This window comes from Phalacrocorax carbo, chromosome 3 (assembly GCF_963921805.1).
Source record: "Phalacrocorax carbo chromosome 3, bPhaCar2.1, whole genome shotgun sequence".
Taxonomy (NCBI): domain Eukaryota; kingdom Metazoa; phylum Chordata; class Aves; order Suliformes; family Phalacrocoracidae; genus Phalacrocorax; species Phalacrocorax carbo.
Genome location: NC_087515.1, coordinates 27,446,387 through 27,468,201, shown reverse-complemented (window position 1 = coordinate 27,468,201; position 21,815 = coordinate 27,446,387). Strand labels below are relative to the sequence as shown.

The 21,815-nt window shown below is 35.8% G+C and overlaps 1 protein-coding gene across 4 annotated transcripts in view; it reads left to right on the top strand.

Moving 5' to 3' along the window:
• Positions 1–21,815, top strand: part of GPATCH2 (G-patch domain containing 2) — a 127,080-nt gene that overhangs the window by 7,171 nt on the left and 98,094 nt on the right. For 3 of the 4 annotated variants that reach the window (XM_064446265.1, XM_064446266.1, XM_064446267.1), the window contains 4 exons: positions 1,532–2,245; positions 7,487–7,548; positions 15,082–15,264; positions 16,361–16,440. In XM_064446265.1, the coding sequence (XP_064302335.1) occupies positions 1,532–2,245; positions 7,487–7,548; positions 15,082–15,264; positions 16,361–16,440 (1,039 nt within the window). Of the gene's footprint in view, positions 1–1,531; positions 2,246–7,486; positions 7,549–15,081; positions 15,265–16,360; positions 16,441–19,126; positions 20,414–21,815 lie in introns of those variants that run through there. The other variant, XM_064446268.1, reaches the window with a different exon arrangement.

Sequence of the window (21,815 nt, the reverse complement as noted above, 5' to 3'; positions counted from 1 at the left end):
AATGAGCTTGTGTTTCTACCACACTCTGTGCGTTTGGTGGTCTTGCAACTGAAATGTTTAAGACTTCTGAAAATGGTTTAAAAGGAGAATATATAATTTCTTTAGGTAAGATATTTCATTACGAGCTTGGATTTCTTCATAAACATGCTGTTCAGTTCCCCCATTAATGCTTAAAATTTGTGTACTTAATGGTTGTGACTGTCCATTCAGCCATCACTAGTAAGTACCTTTAAGATTGGAGTTTGTGGTAAATCGGAGGGGGAACCTGTGCTCTGTGTGTGTAGATTTTCTGTGTTTTATGTGTCCACATCTACAACTCCGCCAGTATGGGTAGAAAATCATTTATTCATTCCTCCATCAATTTATACTGGAAAACAAAGTGAAGTGTCTTGCCTTTAAACATCCTCTACATAATTTACTGATTGTCTTCCATATTTATCAGTTGGTGTAATGTAGTAAAGAGCATGAACATTATTCTCTGTTACCTCAATGAAAGGGGTCGTCTGATGCTTTGATGTGAGAATGATTGCTGTGTTTACAGAGAGGGTTCACAGCCTTCAGAGAAGGGTTAGAGTTCAGCAGCAATCATTTAATGTTTTCTCTTTTTTGTAATTATGTTCATGTGAATATGGGTGAACTTACCGAGGCACACTGAGTTAAAAACATGCTAAATGCTAGTGAAACTTGAGGAGGAAGGAGCAAAACTTTTAAAAGGATAAGGCCTTAATCAGACACTGTGTATGTTTAGGGATATTTTTCCTTACATGTAAGTGTGTGATTCTATAAATGTGAGTGCCTACATGTGGTGGGAAACTGCATTTAATACTCTAGAATTACCTGTAGCAGGGTATTCTCTCAACTTAATATCACTCCACTGAACCAATATTTTTAAAAAATCAAACAGATACCAGCCATCTGGAAAGACAGAATTAGTCACTGTTTGATAATATATGACTTTTTTTTCAAAGAACTACTGTCTTAACTTCATTTTGGCATTTAGGCACCATCAAGACATAATTATCCTTAAAAATATTTTATCCTAATGACAACTCTTAAACAGAACTCCGTAATATACTGTCAAGGAGGAATACTATGTATTTCCTTTCCCGTTCATATATTTAAAATGCGCTCCCTAACTGCAGTTAGTGTGAATGGTCTTTGATGTTCCGGCCATGCGGAATCCCTGAAAAACAGAAGTGTGATGAGGTGAGTTAAAACCAAACAATAATAGCAAGGTCAAAAACAACTGGGGGAAAAAACCACAGACCACTTTTCTTTCCAAGACAGAAATTTGGGAAGATACTTTTTAAAAGGAACATATGCTCATGTGTTACAAATTGCATAGGACTGGTTGGCAAGGCTTTCTCTCTCAGCAGAAATAAAATAATCTTTATAGGATGGACATTAAGACTACCCTGACTAAAGTGAGTAAAATTAATTTGGCAGGTAAAATTGTTATCGAGTTTATGCTTAACATTTCAGATTCATATGTTGTCTTCCTGTGTGTTGTGTTTTTTCTTGAAATATATAGGCATTTCAGTAGGACTATGGAGGAGCTGGTTCACGATCTAGTCTCAGCGCTGGAAGAAAGTTCAGAGCAAGCCAGAGGAGGTTTTGCTGATACTGGAGATCATTCTCGAAGTGTGTCTTGTCTTCTAAAGCGACAGGCAAGGAAAAGGAGGGGACGAAAAAGACGTTCATTTACCACCCATCATCCCTGGGAGACTGGTCACTGCTTAAGTGAGGGTTCTGATTCCAGTTTAGAAGAATCAAGCAAAGACTACAGGGAGAATCATGCTAATAAGAAAGACCACAGTGACTCTGATGACCAGTTGTTGGTTGCTAAACGTAGGCCTTCCTCAAACTTGAATAACATTAGAGGCAAAAGACCTCTGTGGCATGAACCAGATTTGGCTGTTGACAGTTTGGGAAACAGAACTTTGCGCAGGAGAAGAAAGGTAAAACGGATGGCAATAGATCTGCCATCAGAAGTCTCTAATGCACTGACAATCACTCAACAGCAGGATAACAGCAGAGATCAAGAAATGGACAATGACAATAAATCATATCAACACCAAGAGTTTGCTAAGAGCAAAGTGAAAAAAAGAAAAGTAGCTGCAGCTCGACAAGGACCGGAAATCTTAGATGAAGGAGTAGTTATAGAAAATGAAGAACTGAACCAAGCAAATAAAGACAAAATGGAGTATGAGGAGCAAAAAGGCTCAGATGAGAACATGAGTGACAGGTTATTCTTTCTCTTCCTTTTTACAGAAACTTTGGATAATATTTGCTTTTATTACTGTTGCTAGTATTGGGAGTCTTTGGATTTTTCTTTAATTCCAGAGTTAAAATGCTAGCATCAATAGTATCTGTTTTAACAACTTAGTCTTAATCTTTTTTTTTAAAGTCTACTATTTTTAATATATATGAGTTGCTTAGGTTAAGGAATTCAGCATTAAATAGAGAATCATGTAGCAGAGGAGTAACGGAGAAAAGTTTATTGAAATAATACATTCTAATTGTTTCAAGATTAAGAAATGCAGAATATACAAATGATTTTTTTTTTTCTGGGTATTTCAACTGGTGACAATTCTGAGACAAAAATTAAGGTTTTCTTCCAATTTCTAGACATTGGTGTTTTGGTTGTTATCTCTATTCATCAGAAAGGTTGTCAGTGTTTAGAGTCACCATTTAGACAGTATGTTCTTATGTGTCATGGGCATAAAAAGTCTGCAGGTTGCCAAGGATATACATCACTTATGAAATGCAAAAACCAATTTACAGTTCAGAAACACCTGAGCTTACCATTAGAAAAATGGGGGAATGATGACCCTTTGGCAGTATACCTCATCCATCCATTCCAGACAGCAGTCATACTACAATGGTAATTGTTTCCAAAGTACCTTTTTGACAACACAGTAAGGTGTAAGTCATTTTTCCACTGTACTGCAGGGCCTGGTAAGCTTGATTATGTTTATCCCATGTGTCTGGTTCTGAATGCAGGACTGTCAACAAGAAAGACTCATATTAAAATACATAATTTTGGTCAGTTGCTTGTCAGCACTAGTGTCCCTGGGTTTTTTTTGTAGGCATTTTATCTATAAGCTGTTAAGACTCTTCCTTACTGGAGAGGTAGACTTTTGATGCAGAGAATACCCAGGGGTTTTGACCAGAGCAGACAGATTGGTTACTGTAATAACAGCAGTATTGGTAAGTAACTAATTCCAGTTATTGTCAGATAAGTTCTTCTATATCTTTTTATTACTTGCTAGTTTTGTCCTTCACTGGACAATAAGCGGCTGAAAGAGCAATATGAATCAAGAGTCTTTAGAGATTGTTACTAATGTCTTAACTACTAGAGCAGAAGCAGTCCTCCAGGGCAGCTGGAGCTGGAGGACTGCCTCCAGGAGGCAGTCTGAAGTTTAACTTCAGACATCTCATTTCGGCATGCAAGACAGGAGTGTGTGTTGTCAGGAAGCCTTTAGAAATGACACTGGGACTCTGTTCCCCCAAGTTCGGTACCTAAAGAGAGAGAGTTAAAAATTTCCTTAGAGCTAGGAACCATTGCATATTTTATCATCTGCCATATTCTTGTAACTTTTTTATTTATAAAAGATTTTGTTACGCTACAAGGGTAACAGTTCTCCAACTCAAAAATTCTGTAGCTAATTTCTAGATGGAGAAAGTGTGATTAATACAATAATCCTCTTGTAGACTTCCCAAACTATGCTGCTTCCAGGTCAGTCTGAATATATTTTTATTTTTTCACCAAAGAAATGTTATTGATTTAAAAACTAATCTTCCTCTTCAAAATGGTTTGTTTTCTTACACCAAATGCTACTATTTTTCAAATCGTACTTCAAATCTGTGTCTTCGGCCCCAATAAATGGCCTTTAAAACCATTCTCGTCTTCATAGTGTTTTCTGCTCAGGCACGTGGTTGAGTGGTGGTCTGTCATTCTACCAATTTTCCTACAGTGGTCATCTGTACCAAAAGGCTTGGAAACCACTGAATTGGAGAACTTGCATTCTGTAATGTAATTAGAAGTCCACCATATAAGCCTCTTGGGTGCATACAGTATCTGAATATTTTGTACGTGAATAATTTTAACTGGTTTTAAACTAGCTTTACTTAACAGCAATAGTGCCTCTATTGTTTGGGATCATTTAGCCAGAAGAATCAGAAACAACTACCAAACTCTGTTCCGAAGAATATGTTCTCAAAGTAAAAGCTGAGATTTTAAAAGGGAACATGAGTTTTGTGAGATTGCACAAGATATGGAGAGATAACAAAGCATCTTGAGTAAGACTCAGGCTTCAGCAACACTTGTTGGAAGAAGAAAAACAGAAAGTATACAAAGCTTCTCTAATTTTTACATTTTTGTGCACGCAGTTTATTCAAAAAGGATTTTTTTAGAAGCTCAGTTTTTAAAAACAAAAGACAATGTTTAATGGGAGTCAAATTGCTTGGATCTAAAACTGGTGAGACGTTTTCAGTAGATACATGAAATTAAAATAACGTACATATTTGAAGTGCACATTAAAAATGCTAAGTGACACTTCTTTTGTAGTCTTTTATCTGTGTGTGTTCAAAAACCGAACACAACAATAACCCTTTAAGTGCAGTATTCAGCTGTAGTAGTAGGGGTCTTCAAGCTCTTAAAATGTCAGCTTCTAAATAATCCTGATGATGAATTCCTGTGAGGTTGATTTTGAGCATTACAAATGAGATGTTCATGATCAGAGCCTGTCATTTGTTCATTCTCCCTTATCCTCAATGCTTAGCTTCTTGGCCAGTTTCAGCCAAATTTGCCAGTGCATGGAGTTCTGGATGATATTTAATTCCTGCAAACTTTGGTGATTGTTTGCATTTTAAGTGACTAAAGATGAGAAATCTCAATTGCCCCTTTGAAAGAGAGCAGCGGTGAAATGAAGACATTTAATAACGCCAGAGATGCGGCCCACCAGCCTGCCAGTCAGTGCAAGTCAGTGGCTGCTCAGTTCTTGGAGACAGGCTTTGTTAGTGAATGAAGTTCAAGAGTCTCATATGAAACCAAGGTATGAGATGGTTTACTAGTAATAGTAACTAATAATAAAACTTATTTCTTCTTTGTTTCCACAAATGTATAAATAAAGCTGTGAAAGCATTTTGGATGGCAGAGCCATTCCTTCCAAGTTTTTGCTTGCGTATCCTATTCTATAGGACTAAAAAGAATCTGTGGCTTTTTTCTTTTTCCTGGAAGTCTTGCTGGGAGCAGAATTCTCATTCCAAAGCAAAGGAATTAGCAATATACCGTACAAAATTATATTAAAACTGGAAATAAGTTCCATCATAACTTTCTTGTACTTGGGTATTATGGTATTAATTCCAGAGGTTTTGAATTTATTCAGTGAAGTGACTGCCATGTAGCAGTTATCTCAGCTGTAATCCCTACCCTAGTTGACTGTGGTCTGAGGAGAATGAACACTGTGGCTGCCATGGATATACCAGTGTTATGGTCTGATTTTTTTTTTAAACACAAACATTATTATGTGTAATTTCAAAAATGTCAAGTGGTTGTGTTTTCATGAACTGGCTAGTCCTTCAGCAAGATTTATTGCACAATTAAAATAACATTTGAAAAAAGGAGGGGTACTGTTCTCAAAATTGGATATTTTGGTGAGGAAAGTGGCTGAAGTACCAGAGTTGAAAGGATTTCCTAACTTTCATTTTTAAAAAGTACAATTAAATAATAAATGGATAGGAAGAATCTATGCAAAGGGCATGGTTTTTCTTTAATATGTGTGATGTAAAATTGTGCACAATGAAATGTAAGACAGTAAAGCCATCTATGTTGTAAGTAACGTGAGGATGGGATGCTTGCTAAAAGGAGTTACTAGGATTTGCACTGCTAGGAAGTTCAAGTTTTGGTCTCCCTCATGAAAGAGGGTTCTATTCTCATTGCATGCCTGTCATCTTTCTTCTGCTTAGGGCAGTTGTGCAAGTGCTTAAGTCTGTTCTGATTATATTATGTATAAAAGATGGTATAAGTATTGCTTATACAGTAAAAATATGGATAAGCAGAACTATTGGCAAAGATTAAGAAAACTTAATCTTCAAACACAGAGCTCTGTGTGTGTATATATATTTCTTAAAAAAAAATCACTGCTTTCTGTCCCTGATACCATATTGTGTTTCAAATCCTCCTGAAGGAAGATACAAAAACCAAATATATGCTTATAATTAAACAAATTGGACTAATTTTATGTAATTCATATTACCAGCTTTAAAAAAATTGAGGCTTATTTTTGTGAAAGATTAACATTTAAAAGGAAATAATTTTCCAAAGATCACTAGTTATTTAGGAACAAAAGTAAAACTAATTTATTAGTAGAGAGTAACAAAATATTTGAAACCAATTATCCATTTAATATTAATAAGTATAGAAAGGTAAACAGATCTCAAGTTCTTATAGCTTGTATGGAACATTGAGAGTAGCTGTAGTATTTATAACTTGTACTTGAATTTGTGTGGTGAACTGAAGAGAGTTTTTCTTTTTAAATTGTTGTATGTCTCACTGTAAGGAAAATGTGATTAAATTTTGGTAAGAATATTACTTCCTTAGCAGAGCTACTCTATTGTCAAAAAATGAAATAAATGGCTTACAAAATCCTTTTCTGTGAAACTCACCAAATTGTGATCTGTGTTATTAAAAGACAATTCTGTTTTACTACTTACAGATACATGGAATATCGTTTTTAACAATGTGTATGCAGCAAAGAACAAAATAGTTTACCTATTGATGTCTTTCAATTTAGAGAGGTGTGTGTGCATGTTGTATACACACCTTCTAATTTTAAGGCCATGATGGAAGCCACAGAAAAGTAAACTCTACCTTCCTTTTTTTGTTGATGATGTGATCATTGATCATACTTACCTTCTTCAGGGTGACCTTTATTTTGATTTAATTGGCTGCCTTTGTTATAAACTTTTTTCTTTCTTCCCAAGTAGTATGTCATGAAACCTTAAGCTGTGTCTTTTCCAGAACACTTGCAAATGATGTTTAGAAAGGTAATTTGATTTTCAGACTTTTATATTTCATGTGCTGAAGGAAGGCTTAGGCTGCTTTTGATTGAGACTTTTCCTATTTTATTGAGCAGTGGTGTTCCAGGATCAAGCTGAATTGCACAGCATAAGAAAGAAGCAGTGAGCATTTGATGGAAGCGGATAATAAAATGCATCAATTGTGTCAGCACCTCGTTGCAGTCACATCTGGCTTACTGTCAGGGTACCATTAGATTCCCGTGGTTTTATGTGCCAAAAATAATATGCTTTGTAGTTAATGGAACTAGGATATTTGCAGTTTGATTAAAAAAAAATCATCCTATTTTCTTTCCGATATTTGTTGGGCTTAAGTTCAATTTGAGCACAGCCTTGTCTCCTTAAAATTTTACGACTGAAAGATCAATTGTTCTTTTGATGTGTTTCTTTCTTTCTCTTATTACAGTGAATCCAGCAGTCTGAGCAGCAGCGATGCTGGTTTGTTTACCAATGATGAGGGAAGACAAGGTATTGAAACAATCTTTCCCTTCTCCACCCCTCAAACCACATCAGTTGAAATTCTGTAAGCGTTACAAGTTATTCCATAGGTTAATTACTATATTTCAGTTGCTATTAGTATTTTAATGAGTGGAAGTATAGCTTTCTTTATGGATTTTTTTGAAATGTTACCAGAGGGTATCCTGAATCTGTGACTTAGTCAAAAGCTGTGTTGAGAAGCAGTCTCAGTATACATAATCTTTTGAAGATGCTCAAGTTGCAAGTTTATTATATTACAAAGTTTTAATTCTTCCATTGCTCCAATTTTCAGACAGGACACACTGATCATAGCACTGCTTCTCAAGCTATTTTTTGAGGTCCCATTTTTCTTTTCTTCCAAATTGATATGGCAGAATTTTATAGTTCCTTTTCATTCAGTAGTTTGTTTGAAAAGTAGTTTCAAAGAAATTACTACTTCAGCAGTCTAAGATTGAGATTAGAGGATGTATGCTGTTTAAAATCTCTCCCCTCTGAAAATTTTTTTCTTTAATCTAAAATGCAATGAAGATTCAAAATTTTCCTTCAGTATGCACGATGCTCTCACGTGTTCTTATGTGATAAAACTATGGAGGATGGAAGTATAACTTTTCTTTTCCTTCAGCTTTAGTGTTTATTGCCATCTTTAAGTGCAACGCATTTACCTGTATTATGCTAGCATCTTAGTGCCCAGTTTATGGACTAGGAAATCACTGGGTTTGACAGTATACAAAAATGAGGCAAAATAGTCTCTCGGGTCATTAAGACTTGCTTTTCTGTTGGTGATTTTAAGTTAATGGTAGTGGAGGCTATTTTCTTATGCATTTTGCCACAGACTGCTTGAGTGTGTGCAAGAAAACTCCTGGCCCATTCCACAGATCGAAGTTAAAGGGATGTTCTCTCTTTTTTTTCTCTCGTGTCTAATGGTTTCTTTCTCTAATTCAGTCTCTTCTGGTTTTGGTGTTTTTTAATCTTCCATTGTAGTGTTACAGTAAGGAGATGATTTTTCAGATTTAGAACAGCAGTGTTACCTTTCTTGCTCAACAGTAACTTGTGCTTGAAGTAACTTGAAGAATTTAGGCTCTCCGAAAGTTTAGATCAATCTTTAACTTCCAGTGAAAAGTATTTCAGTGAGACACGGAAAAAGATTTGCTATTACTCCTATAGGACTTCCTGTTTTGACTTGCAATTTTTAAAACTTTCGTCCTTTCTATTTGTAACGTGACCTACCACAATTCATAATTACATACATTTTTGAAGTATTCCTCCAATATATATAATGTATCAATATTTTTATCCTTATAGCCTGAACTAAATTATTTAAATCTTGAACAATATGGTTGAAAAAGTCTCAGTTACTTTCTGTTTATCTTATCTTTTTTGTGGGAGGAGAAAAGGGGAGGGATTGGTGAACAACAGTGTTCTTTCAGTGGTGTGGTGTTACCTTTTTTAGTGTTGGTTCTTTACTGTAGAACGATAATTCTTATTTTTGTCTGATGTTTGAACCTTGATTGAGTTTGATTGTAATTTTCAAGCAGGAAGCGTTAGACCTGAGATAGTATTCTGAAATATAAATAAAAAGAACAACAGTTAAACTTGAGAGGGATATTGTCAGGACAAAAGATTATTTTTTTTCAATCCCTACTTTGAACTAGCTATTTTGTGGGCATGAACAGAAGGCCATTAGCTTCACACTGCTTCTCAGACATTCTTAGATGTGCATTAAAGCTTTGGTTTTGTGAAGCCTCTTCCATGAAAGTATTATCAGAGATCCTACCGCAAAACAAAAATTGTTTATTTTCTAGCAATACTTATTCTCCCCCACAAAGAAAATGCAAGTAGTTTTCATCTTTGTACTCCTCTTACTTTATAAGATGAGGTTATTTTATCTCTGTAAATTACTTTATAGCTGAGCTGAGACACACATAAAATTAAAAAGAGTGAAGCAGGGAGAAAATAAATCTGATTAAAGGAAAAGCCTAGGTGAGAGAAACAAAGCTGTAAGAGGACAGGATGAAAATATGTTAAGGGAAGAACTGCCTGATCTTGTTGTCCGTTTCTAAAAGCTAGACTGATTCCTGTCTTCCCAGTGTTCCTCGTCCAGGATATATGTTCAGAATATCAGCATCTTGACCTCATTTGTAGTTCAAATTTTCTGCACTTCTGACTTCAGGTTTCCGCTAAGTCAAGTGGAGAACCAGAGATTGATTAATGCTGCCTGGTGAAATACTTGGTTTAAATGATGTGCCTGCCATCATTCAGAAGTTCGGGTAGCAGAGGACAAGAGGATCCTGTTCTCCAGGGCAAGATTTGTTCATTTTGTGTCTCTGAGATTAAGAACCAAATCTCATTTATTGCAGAGAAATACTTTTTATAAAACCCTAATTAATTTCAAAAGCATATTCATCCTATGAGACAGACATTCTAGAATAGAATGTGATTTAAAGCAACAATTTCTTTGAGCAGTTGGCCAGTCAGTTAAATAGTTGAGTGTTTATTTCTGAACTTTGGAGTGCCTGACCTTGCAACTTCTAATATTTTCCAAAATTGTTTCAGAAAGGGAACAGAAATAAATTCTACTACAGTAACTGTATTCTTATGTGCACAGGCCCTCAGAAAAGTTTCAGCTTCTATAATTTGATTCAAGATGTACCGGGGTAGCTGTAATTGGGGGTAGTAGTGGGTTAATTGCTAATATATTTTAAATGCTATCAATTGCTATGATAAAAGAAAATTGCTGAGACTTGAAAATCCTGTGTTCAACTTCTAATATGTGGTGTGCCATCTAACATATTTTTAAAAACCTTTATACCCTTTTCCTTTCCAGCCTGCCTCTGTTCCAGTCTCATAGCTTTTTTGTTTTGTTTTGTTCCCATGAAGTCCTCATCTGAGCCTAGCCACGCTTGTCCTCCTTTTCTAAGTTATCCAGGTGCTTAATGTTAGGTCATGTGAGAGGGCAAAAGCAGCTTTCTTGCTGTGCTCTATTCCACAATCATATTACCTTCTGGCAGAAGTAATTGGTACTCAGTGTTTTGCAGTCCCAATGTGGCAAATGTTTTTCTTCTGTGAAACATTGCATACCCTGTGCAGTTAGCCAGCAAAAGCTTAAAGATCATGGAAAATGCTCAGTGCAGGTACAGTCAGTGATGAAGATAGCTGCTAACTATTAACTGCTAACTATTAATAAACCACAAGTGAATTCTTATGGCTTGTATTTTTTTCAGAGTTTTGTATATTAGTGAATTTTGGGGTCAGGTTTCATATAGTTAGCAAAAACCCAAAATCCTATGCAAGTATCAACTCCTTGAGTATGGAGGTGGGAGAGCCTGCCAACAAAGTGAAATATCCGAGCAGTGGCTGGAGCTTATGTTTCAGAAATCCTTGTGACTTTCCTTTTTCGTCCTACTCTTTCCTGTGTTCCTAATAGCATTCTCATAAATGGCCCTTCTGCAATTATTAACAGTTAATTAATTAATGCTAAGCAATGTTATGCCCAGCGTAGAAAACTTTTGCAAGAGGAGTTTCAAAACAAAAGGTCTAATCTTACATTGCAATATATAATACCACTCTATGATAAGCCTAACTAGTAGGATCACCTGCAGTTTCAAGGCGCTTTACAGGTGCACTTTAAAAAGGCACTTTATAAGTTAAAAGGCACTTTATAAGTTAGGCTTCCAACACAATGTTAACAAAACTGTGTCATTATTCAAACACTAATTATTGCTGTTTTGGGGGGAAAAAAAGTCAAATTGCAAGTATATTCTTTAATGAATTTTATAGTGTGGGTATGGCAAATAAAACATTATATTCTGCATTCCTGGTTCATCTGCACCTACTAGTACACTTGGGGGAATTCAAAGTTTGACTTAAGACCTCTTAAATCATGACGTGCAGCACTTGAAATGTCCTTTAAGATCTAAGCAAGTAGGAAGGAAAATTATATTAATAAAGTGTTAAACAGTTAAAATAGGAGAAGGTCAGGGAATGTCAGAGTTCCACTGTGGATGTGGCTAAGCTTTTAAAGATAGCTGTTCATTACTTTATGATTAAATATATTTTCATTACTGTGTCCTTTATGAAGATGACCCACTGCAGATTCAGTGTATGAGATTCCATCCTTTTGTCTTCTCTAGCAAGATACTAATTTGGACCTTGTAAAGCGTCTCAGTAGCTGCAGGTGTTGGGGTGCCATTCTCCATATATAAAAGAAATGGAATGTGCAATGCTAAGTGTAATCACACCAGTTTTGAACTGTTATGGCTCATTAGTTTATAGTCTTTACAGATGAAAAAGAACTAATGTTAAGTTGTTCCTTATGACCCGAATAGTTGAAATCCTAAATATTGCATGCAGATCACAATGTTAGAGGTGAACATAAAGAAAGCTGAGATCACATGATATTCTTGGTCCCATTTTTTTTTAACAGCACACCTGTACAGTCCTACTCAAGAGCCGGGTGTGATATTACATGGGATGGTGGGGGTGGGAGGAGGCCTTCATGTGAAGCTTTCAAGTGTGAATCAGAGTTAGCCTCTTAAATTGAATGGTGCCCTGCTATCCCTTTTGCCCAGGTGGCTCTGTAGAGCACAAAGAGCAAGATGCACTGTGCCTCTGCGGATGGGTAACTTAAGCTTCTGCTGCCCTGAAATTCCTTGTATGTGTTATAGTTAATCTTCTGATGTCTCCAAATGATTATTACAGCTGTTAGCAGTGGTTTTTTTACATAGAAAGAAGTATACTGGTCATAGAAATGAGACTAGCATTGTAGGGCATTTTACAGTCCACGTGCTATTGGTCTCTGTGTGCAAGTTGGTAGATAACAGATCAGCACAGTACCAAGACATGTTCCTTGAAGCATACCCACAAACAAGTTTGTTGTATTTTAAATATGTGGCTAGCAGAATGCATGGGTTCAGAGATTAGTTTTTGGAGATGTGGAGGTGGTTTTGGCATTCCTGTAGCTTGGAAGAATATGATAATTTGCTGTAGTCTTGTGCTGAATAGAGGTTCAGCAGCCCTAAGAGGAAATGATGGAGTAATGAATCTTTCAGACTATTTTGAAGACAAAAATGCTGCTTTGAATTTTTAATTCTCATAAGTTCATGTTTGCTATGTATACTGTGTTGCCATTCAAGAGCTGCAAATTAAGTAGGTTAAAATGCGAGTATTTTGTTACCAAACTCTTGAGCTGGGTGGGGGCCTTTGTGTTATATTGTTTATACTTATGAGGTTGGGAATTGATTAAATGCAGTGGTTTTCCCTGCATTCCTTTTTCAAAATGGCATTCCTTTAGGGTGGAGCAACTGGAAAACAAAATGCCTGTGGGTGCTCTCAGCTGCATAAAAATAGTATAAATATGTTTATGCTTGCCTCAATGTGCTAATATGATTGAAAATAGTCAAAGGATTCAGACTTGCTTAGAGCGCACAGACAAGCAAGCTAAAAGCCAGGTATACCTAGATTCTCCTGTCATATGGGAAAAGCCTACAAGGCTCAGATCTTAAGTCCTTTATTCCACCTTTGGTGGTATGCAACAGTACTTAGGGCAGCATATAATAGCATAACAGGTAAGATGTCTTAATGGATAGATGCTTACCATAGTAATATTCTTATTGCACAGAAAGGAAAAGTCATTTTTGTATTTTTCCCCAAGGAACTGTTTTTGAGCATATAGCGAGGATACTAGTTTCCTTCCATAGCCACTATTTGCCTTATCCTGCAATCCACCAACCCAGTCTTAAATTCTAGGTCTTTTTCCAAGACTGCATTGCATACCTCATACAGACTTCTGTCCCTGAGCTGATGGTGAAACCCAGTTTCAGAATTTACTGCCTAATTTCATAGCTGAGTTATGTGGAACAAGACTACTTCTGAGTTCCTGATAGTATTTCTTATTAGTCAGGTATCTAGAGCTCTCATTTTATGACAAAATATTCAGAAAAACTTATCCTCGTAAGAGTTTGGAAAATCTAAATAGGAGAGTTCAAACTTAATTCCGAAACACAGGTCAGTCTATTGAAAAGGCGTGATTCTCCCTCCACTACCACCACTGTTTCTGTTCAGTACTCTTAGACATCCTGCAAAGAAACCATACCTGTCTGTAACAAAATGAGGATAGAATTAGTGGTGAAACCCTCTGTGAAATGTCATAGCTATGAATGAGGATTAGAATTAGCATGGAGAGTCATCTGAAATGCACCAGGAATGTAAAGAAACTTAAATCTTATTTGGACATATGCATGTCCTTCCACCTCTATGTTCTCCTTCCTCCATCTAAACATTTGTTCTCTAGCCTCTGCTGACTTTGCTGATAGTAGTGATTATCACATTTCACCTGCAAGTGACCAGTGAGGGGGGCCTTAATTATTCTATGTTTTCTTGAATTACTTGATGAATGTTTACAGCCACTTTCACTTGTGCTTGGTCTTGAAGCATTCTTTTAATTGCAACAATTTATTTGGAGAAAGCGTGTTGAATTTTATTTTTCCTCAGATTTTGGCTTGGCTTTTTTGTTGTTTGTATTTTTCCCATTTGGAGCTTGAGTGACAATGAAATTTTACATGAATACTTGTTGTTCTTGAAAATTGTGTCTTATAAGTCTTGCATTTGTGTCTTTGTTAAAAATTGAAATGTCAGAAGTAGTGAGGCATGGTTTGGATAATTTGAAGTAGAATTACAATATAAAGCACATCCTTTTGAAATCTAACTTTTGGGAGTAACAAAGGAAAATTGCCATGTCTTATGAAGGTATTTTCTGATCTTCTGTAAGCTACCTGGTTTGTATAAAAGAACATATTTTAAAACAAACATAGCAATTTATTTTCAGTTGCCAGTGTGTTTGAGCTAAGTTTAAGATCATATCTTCAGTTTTGTCTTACTTTTGACTTTAAATCCAGGTATTTTAATACTACGTCTATGAGTACTGTCAGTAAAAATGACCAGCTTTGTGGTATAATGCAGTATAATTCTCAATCACATGATACTGTCAGTTTTCATTTAAAATCAACTTTTTCAAAACTTATTTCTAAATGAACTTAATCAGATTAACTTAATTTAGTCACATCTGTTCATGATTGTTTCCCCTTTTACTAGCCATACAAATCATGAAATTAAGCTAATTATATACCATTATCAGCTGCAAAGAACTAGTTTCACAGTTTTATACCTTTTAATTCCCTGCAGGAGATTAAGGCTTGTTTTTTGTTAATATGTAAAGTGCAGTAACTTAAATGGATTTCCCTGCAGTTATTGCCAAAGGATTAACTAGTTTATTATTGTTTTTCACTATTGAAATTAAATTGGTTTTAAAACATTACATTTTATGTGGTTTCATTGATGGCAATGCTTGTCACGCTGTTGAGAAACATTTTTCCAAATAGAACTGCGATATACGAGTAATTGTTACACAGCTATAAAGCAAAAGAAATAATTGTCCTGTCAGAGTGTTTATTGATAGTAACATTAGATTTTTATCTTCTCTGCTCCTCCCTCTCTTTTGGGGGTTTGGGGGATACTGCCCTCATGCAGGTGATGATGAGCAGAGTGATTGGTTTCATGAAAATGAACCTGGTGGAGCATGTGGAATTACGGGGGTCATTCCATGGTGGGAACAAGAAGACTCTACAGAACTGGAGAGAGAATTGCCTGATCAGGTCTTTGAAAGTATCTTAACTGGTACTTTCCCTCTTATGTCCCATTCAGGGAGGAGAGGTAAGTAACAATCAAGCAAATGCAAACTGTGGAATCGCTTGGGTACAGCAGAAAGATCTCTGTGGATTATATAAAATGTTGACAAGATCTTGGAGTTGCCAGTTTGTTTCCTTGAGCTATTTCATTTTTTAAGATATTGTTAGAGAGAAATAATTAAAAGTCAGTTGTTATAAAAGTCAGAAAGTATAAAACTTGGCTCATTTTGATAGCCTACTCTTTTATTTGTTGTCTCAAGGTTTGCATTGAGAACTATTAAGCGTTACTTAAAGGAAGTCTTTATATTCCATTTTGTTCATAGCTTCTGTGATAATGTTTAGATTTCTGTAGTTCATTAATTCAAAGGCTGGGAAGGCCAGTGTGAACATCTGCTTTGCTTTCTTTATGGTCAGGCCGTACTGTCTGTGGAGAAGAGGGAAGGGTTCCTTTAGAGCGAGGATTGAGGTTATAATTTAGAAAATTCCTTTTTTCTTAAATACTTTAGACAACTGTGGATCCAGTGTATCCAGTTGTAAGTTGTACTAGTACAGCTAGGAACCCACTCTTGAGATCAAAGTTGTCAGACATCAGCTTGCTGCCAAAAATACTTGTTCTACCTTCCCTCTGCCACAAGGATCTCCTTTCACATTCAAATACACATCTTTTATGTGAGCAGTGGTCAAATCACTTTTAAACTACTCTGCACACTGGATGCATTGAATTCTTTTGAGGCTTATTCTCCAGATGCTTGGAATTGTTTCTGAGGACTTGGTCTGTGCATATTCACCAGATTGCAACATTTTCTACTACTAATGAAGTTGTAAGCGATGCAAAAATTACTTTGCTACTGTAGTTCAGTATGCTCTGCTTATGCAGCCAACTGCATAGAACTAGGATGGCAGTAAGAATATCTACAGTAATGTTCATTTTCATGACAACTTAGCCTTTCTCTCACTTTTCCCCTTCTGTGCTCTTTGTTTCTACCAGTACAATGTTTGACAATAGTAAGATGTTTTTGTTTAACTGAAGTCAGATTAATGGATTGGTATGTTATGGTGAATTTTGTTGGTTATATGGCATAGGAAATATTCTTAAATCAATTTGAACTCCTCTTTTGTAGGTTTCCAGGGTAGATTTAGTCATCTTCATGGAATGCCAGCAAGAAACGTAAAAAAGGCTTCAGGGAACCAGAATGCATTGGTAGGTGCTTTTATTATTGCAACCTAATGTGCACTGTTCTTAGAAGTTTGGGTTTTTTTTAAAAAAAACACATTTCTCTCATGCTTGTTTCCTAATGTTGTAGATGGGTAATGGAATGGTAAGACTGCAGTGCCACTGTTGCCTGATATTGTTTGTTTGCTTTTTTTAATAGTTAGACTCTTCGCACTGCAATTCTATTGTAACAGACTATTTGTGTGTACTTGAATGGCAGAAACAGTCTGAGACTCTTTCTCAGTACTGATTTTTGAACTGAGTGAAGGAAAAGGTTGGGGGGGCATTATTTAACTTTTTCAGCATGTATCTTGTGTATATGAAAACATGTTTCTCTCTTACAATGAAAATCAAACGAGTTATTTAAAGTTTTTCTGATACTGAAAGCATTCTAGGATGGATTATGGTACAATTCTGATTTTGGGTGGTGTTTTTTTTTTACTCTCCCAAAAGTCTGCTTTGATGAAAAAATATCTCCTTTATTCTGTTTTGCTTGGTTGAATTCTGTGCGGTCAGGGGAAAAAGTGTATACAAAAAATGAAAAACAAGTTAGTGATGCACCTGTCATAGACATCATGCATTCCTTTGCACTCAGTCTGTTCCAACAGAAAATGAGATGTTTGAATCGTTTTTATGCCTTCAGCTCTAGGAGTAACGCTTATAAGTGAAGAAAAAAGATCCAACTGTACTTTCATTTTTGTACAATCTAATAATTGGATTTCCACATAGCTTTTTCCTAAAATAAGACTCTAATGAGTTTTTAAGAATTTGTTCTTTGGAGGAGGGCATGAAGAGAAAGACTTGACTTTTTAAGCTAAAATGTATTCACTGTAGTGTAGTCTATTCCTTTCTTATCAGAATAGTGTTTGGAAGAGAAGGAGGATGTGGGAGACACCTTAGCAGTGTGTAATAAACATATCCCAGCATGATAAATACTGCAACATCTATGTTGTTTATTATTTGAGAACATTAAATTAGGCAAACAAAAATTTGAAAAAAAACAAAAAAGGTGCTTCTGAGAAAAGTAAGAGCTGTTATATGTGGAGAGAATAGAAAGGAACTGTTAGAAATTTAACTTGTGTTGAAGAGGGAAGGTTTTTATAATTGAAGTCCCTGCCCAATAATTGCCATTTGGAGCTGAATAAGACGCTTTAAAACCTTGGCCTGTGATCTCTGCTGTTAGTGGTCATGAATTAGATGAATGCTATCTAGTTCTCGGTTTCCTATCTACCTATTTTTATTTTTGGTTCAGTGCTTGCTTGAGCATATCTGGGATTTGTAGCCCATTTTCTAGGCTTATTGCAATTTCACTCTGGTATTTTATAGGAGCTATTATAACTGATAGGTTAGCTTCATGGTATTGATGATACATGGCTTAACTACCCTAAAAACTGCCTTTTCCTCTAAATTGTAAAAAGGTGATTAAATTTCAATTGATGAAGATATATTGTGAATGCGTACATATAATAAAAAATCCTAATGTTTATTTTCTGCTACGCTTTCTGGATTGTCCTTAGGAGCCCATTTTGTCTTCCAGTCATGATATCTCATAGTAGTTCCCTTTATAACAAAAATGCAAGCCAATCTTCTAAAGAGTGATAATTCAGTTACCTCCAGTTATTAAATATATCATTTACATAGTGTTGTGAAACAAGGTTGAATTGATCATACCTTCTCAGCCACTGTGTTTGGCCAGGAGTGCATATATAGAATGGATGTGCTGTTGGCTCTTCAGATGCAGTTTCCTGACCTTCTTAATGACTATTTATGTTTGTGGGCACTTCTGCTGCATCTGTCTTTGCAAATGTAGCTACATAAGCCAGAGCTCATGTGCTTCTTTTTGTCAGTGATTGCTTCTTGAAGAAAATCTTTTCTAGATACTCCAATTCAATGACAAAAAAAGTCATTTAATACCTGTGACATCTGATAACACAGAACAAGAAGTAATTACTGTTATTAGATGGTAACGGTGAAGAAGAGCAAGAATGCTTTTAGAAAGATTAATAACCTGAGGAAAGAACACTGCAGACTCAACTTGTGAAACAGAGTTGTGGTGTGACTTAATTCTTTCTTTTCTAACAGCGAGGCATCTGTATCACTGCTTTTACAGACTTTAAAAGGAAACAAAGTAAAAAATGGAGTTTCCTACTGAGATATATATTACCTGAAAGGTGCACATAATATATTGTATTTAGTCTAAGGATATGTAGTTTGTAACTGAACATACAGTTAGCCCTTTGCATACAGCCAATGTGTGTTTAAACTTTTTTGGAAAGGTTTAGTTGAAGGTTCACAATTATAACAGCTAGTAAAGCCTTGAAGAGATTACTGGTTTAGGGAAGGCAGAATGAATAGTTGTGATAATATCTTGATATATTGTCATCCTCCATCAAAAAGTGTTTAGTGCCCAGCTGTTTGGGTATGTTCTTGTAAGAGAAGCATTAGGCTAAGAATGATTATTACTTGCTGTATACCAAGGAAGCTGCTAGCGTAAGTAATTTTCATACCACAGTTTCTAGAAGCAGTGGGAGCTGAGAATCAGAGGAAGAATGCTGCTCTTTATGGACCAGTTAGTGAATTCTAGTTTGAAGTAGCCACAGCTGGCACTCAGATTCTGTCCAGATGCTCTTCCTACATTTCATTGATGAGTTGCTTAATTTGAACAAACTCACAGGTCTGTCTTTCATCAAGCATACTGCCTTCGAGTCAAAATACTTTTCTGATGATTGTACAACAGTGGACAAGAAAGAGAGAAGTAAAAACCTAGCATGCAAATGCTGTGAAAGTCCTCGCTTAATCCAATGTGCAAGTTGCATGAGTTGTCATCCAATAGATGGCAACTGAAAAAGCTGAGCAAGAACGTGAAAAAAATATTAATCACAAGTGGGTTATATCCTTTGGATTGTCCAGTTTATTTAAGATAGGCACTTTTTAATGGAATCTGTAATTAAATGGTTTGTCAGGCATATATTCTGGCATACAATTATAATGCTGGCATTTCATTTCTTCATTGCTTTGTTTTCTGGCAGCATCATTTGTTGTAGAACTTTATTTGAGAAAAATATAAAAATGTGGCTTTTCTAATATACTGCAGTTTTGATCCCACCTATGTCAAGTTGCTGGTAGGAACTTTGTAATTCTAATCAGAAACATATGATATATGTACTTTCATACTATAGCAGTATTTAATGTACTCTTTCAGTAAGGCATATTGCATGAAATCTTACTGTGCTTGGTTGAATTCTGCAGTTATATGACCTGATCAACTATTCCCAACCCCCACATTCTTTTATGTTAGGCAAAAGTTCTACAACTTAGTGGTAGTGTTCAATGAATGAAATGCTGATTTCTTAGAAGGAACACTTTTTTTTGTCTGGTCTTTTTTTCTGTATGTGTTCATAGACTTGCATGTCATTTTGTGTAGTACTATATCTCTGTCCTTTCCAGCAAATTAGACGTGAAACTTTGTTTAGCAGAATAAAATCAGAAACCTAACTTTAAATACATCGGAAATGTTGAAGGTTCATTTCTGTGATGTAGAATACTAGATAAACTCTTTACCTTCGATGATTAAGACCACCATCTTTCTCTCAGATAGATTCCTGGAGACATCGCAGAAGCCCTAATTAAAGAAAACAAGAGTTAATAATTATAGTGAAAACAGAGCATGACTACTTTTTAGTTTCTTTCAAAATGTTTTGCCCAACTTACTTAGTAACTAAAAATTTTTGATGTTATTCACAACTCTTCCTTACAAATAAGTGAAGGTTTTAAAAATCAGTGCTGCTGTCTTGGCTGTTCCTTTTGTGTTTCTAGATACCATTCCTTTCCCTGGGACAGGGAAAGACATTTGTTGGGTTTTGTTTCAGGACTTCTGCATTATCCCTTCCTGCCTGGATTCCCTGTCAGGTCTGGAAGGTGGGAAGTGATTTCAATGGGCTAAGTGCAGAAAACATGACCAATAAAAATGATGCTCTCTCTCAATTCTGCCATTTTTTCCACCCATCACCTTTATGTCATGGTCTTTGATTTCATGATATTAAAACCAGACTATTTTAAGTCTTGCACTCCTAGGATTGGTTTTTCTTTTTGCATAGCTATACTATTGAGCTTGACTATAAATAGCTGTAATTATTCAAAAAGTACATAAAGACTGAAAGCTACATTTGAGACACCTGTTCTCTGAAGGTTTCTGGGTGTGTCTATCAAGTCCCCTGATGCTTCCAAGATAGAAGAGCTTTTCTCAAAAAATTGTGGTCATATAACTTGCTACTCTGTTGATGTGAGTAGAAAATATATATTGAGCACTCCTGCTTTTTGTTAATTGCTTTCAAAATATAAAATCAAATAAAACTTCTCTGCTTCTAAGTTTTTTCTAACTGAAGAAACAACCAGGTGTTTTCAAGAATTCTTTTCTTGTCAAAATATTTTGCCAACTGAGTGAAATGGTATTAGATAAGAAACCTTGTTACAGATTTGAGGAATGTCTCTTTAAAGATTAAGTTGGGTGGATTTTTGAGGGTTTTTTGTTTGTTTTTTACAGTATTGGTCAGAAGCCTCTTTGTGGATGCTCTGCAACTTTTGGAAGCCAACAATTCTCAAATTTGATTTGAGAATTCTTGAGTGATTGTGATCTCTCCATCTGAGATGATGGAGAATTCTTTTACACTGGATGTGCTGCATACAGTCAGAACACAGTTCAGTTTCAGCTAGGTGTGTGAAATAACTTATCTGTGGGGTTTTAATTATTTTCTTCAGTTAATGACTTTTGTCATTTGGAGCAATAGTCTCTACGTCAAACTCTGGAAATGTGAGGAGTATCAGATGATGTCTGATAAGAAAACTAAACTCTTGTTGGATTCCAGACTTCCAGTCATTCAAGATCAGGAATATTAGGCATCTGTGTCTGACTAGGACATATTGAAACCTTACACAACTAAAGCTGCAAATAAATTTTGTTTTAGGTGGGTAGGGGCTTTTGGTTTTTCTTGTAATGGGGGTTTTATTAAGATTTCCTGTCATCAAAAAGATTTTCAGCTACTTAAAGCTGTGCTTTTCCTTTTATTTTCTTTAAAAATTTTTTCCTTGTTTGTAATTGTCTTAAATTTATATCTGGTTATGTAAAATGTAGTGAATAACTCATGCTCTTTCAATCCTCACTTCAGTTAACTCAGTACCTTAGTTTTACAACATAAAGTAGAAGGAAAAACTTCCTCGAGGATTGGATGGTTTCCTGCACTGATGTGCTTCCTGCAGAGGTGGTTTTTCAGACAGAAAAATTCAGGTTAGTAGCAGAGGAGGTGCTGCTGTGACAGCAGTTTAGGCCCCACCTTTGATTCTTCCAGTCACTATTGGCAAAAATG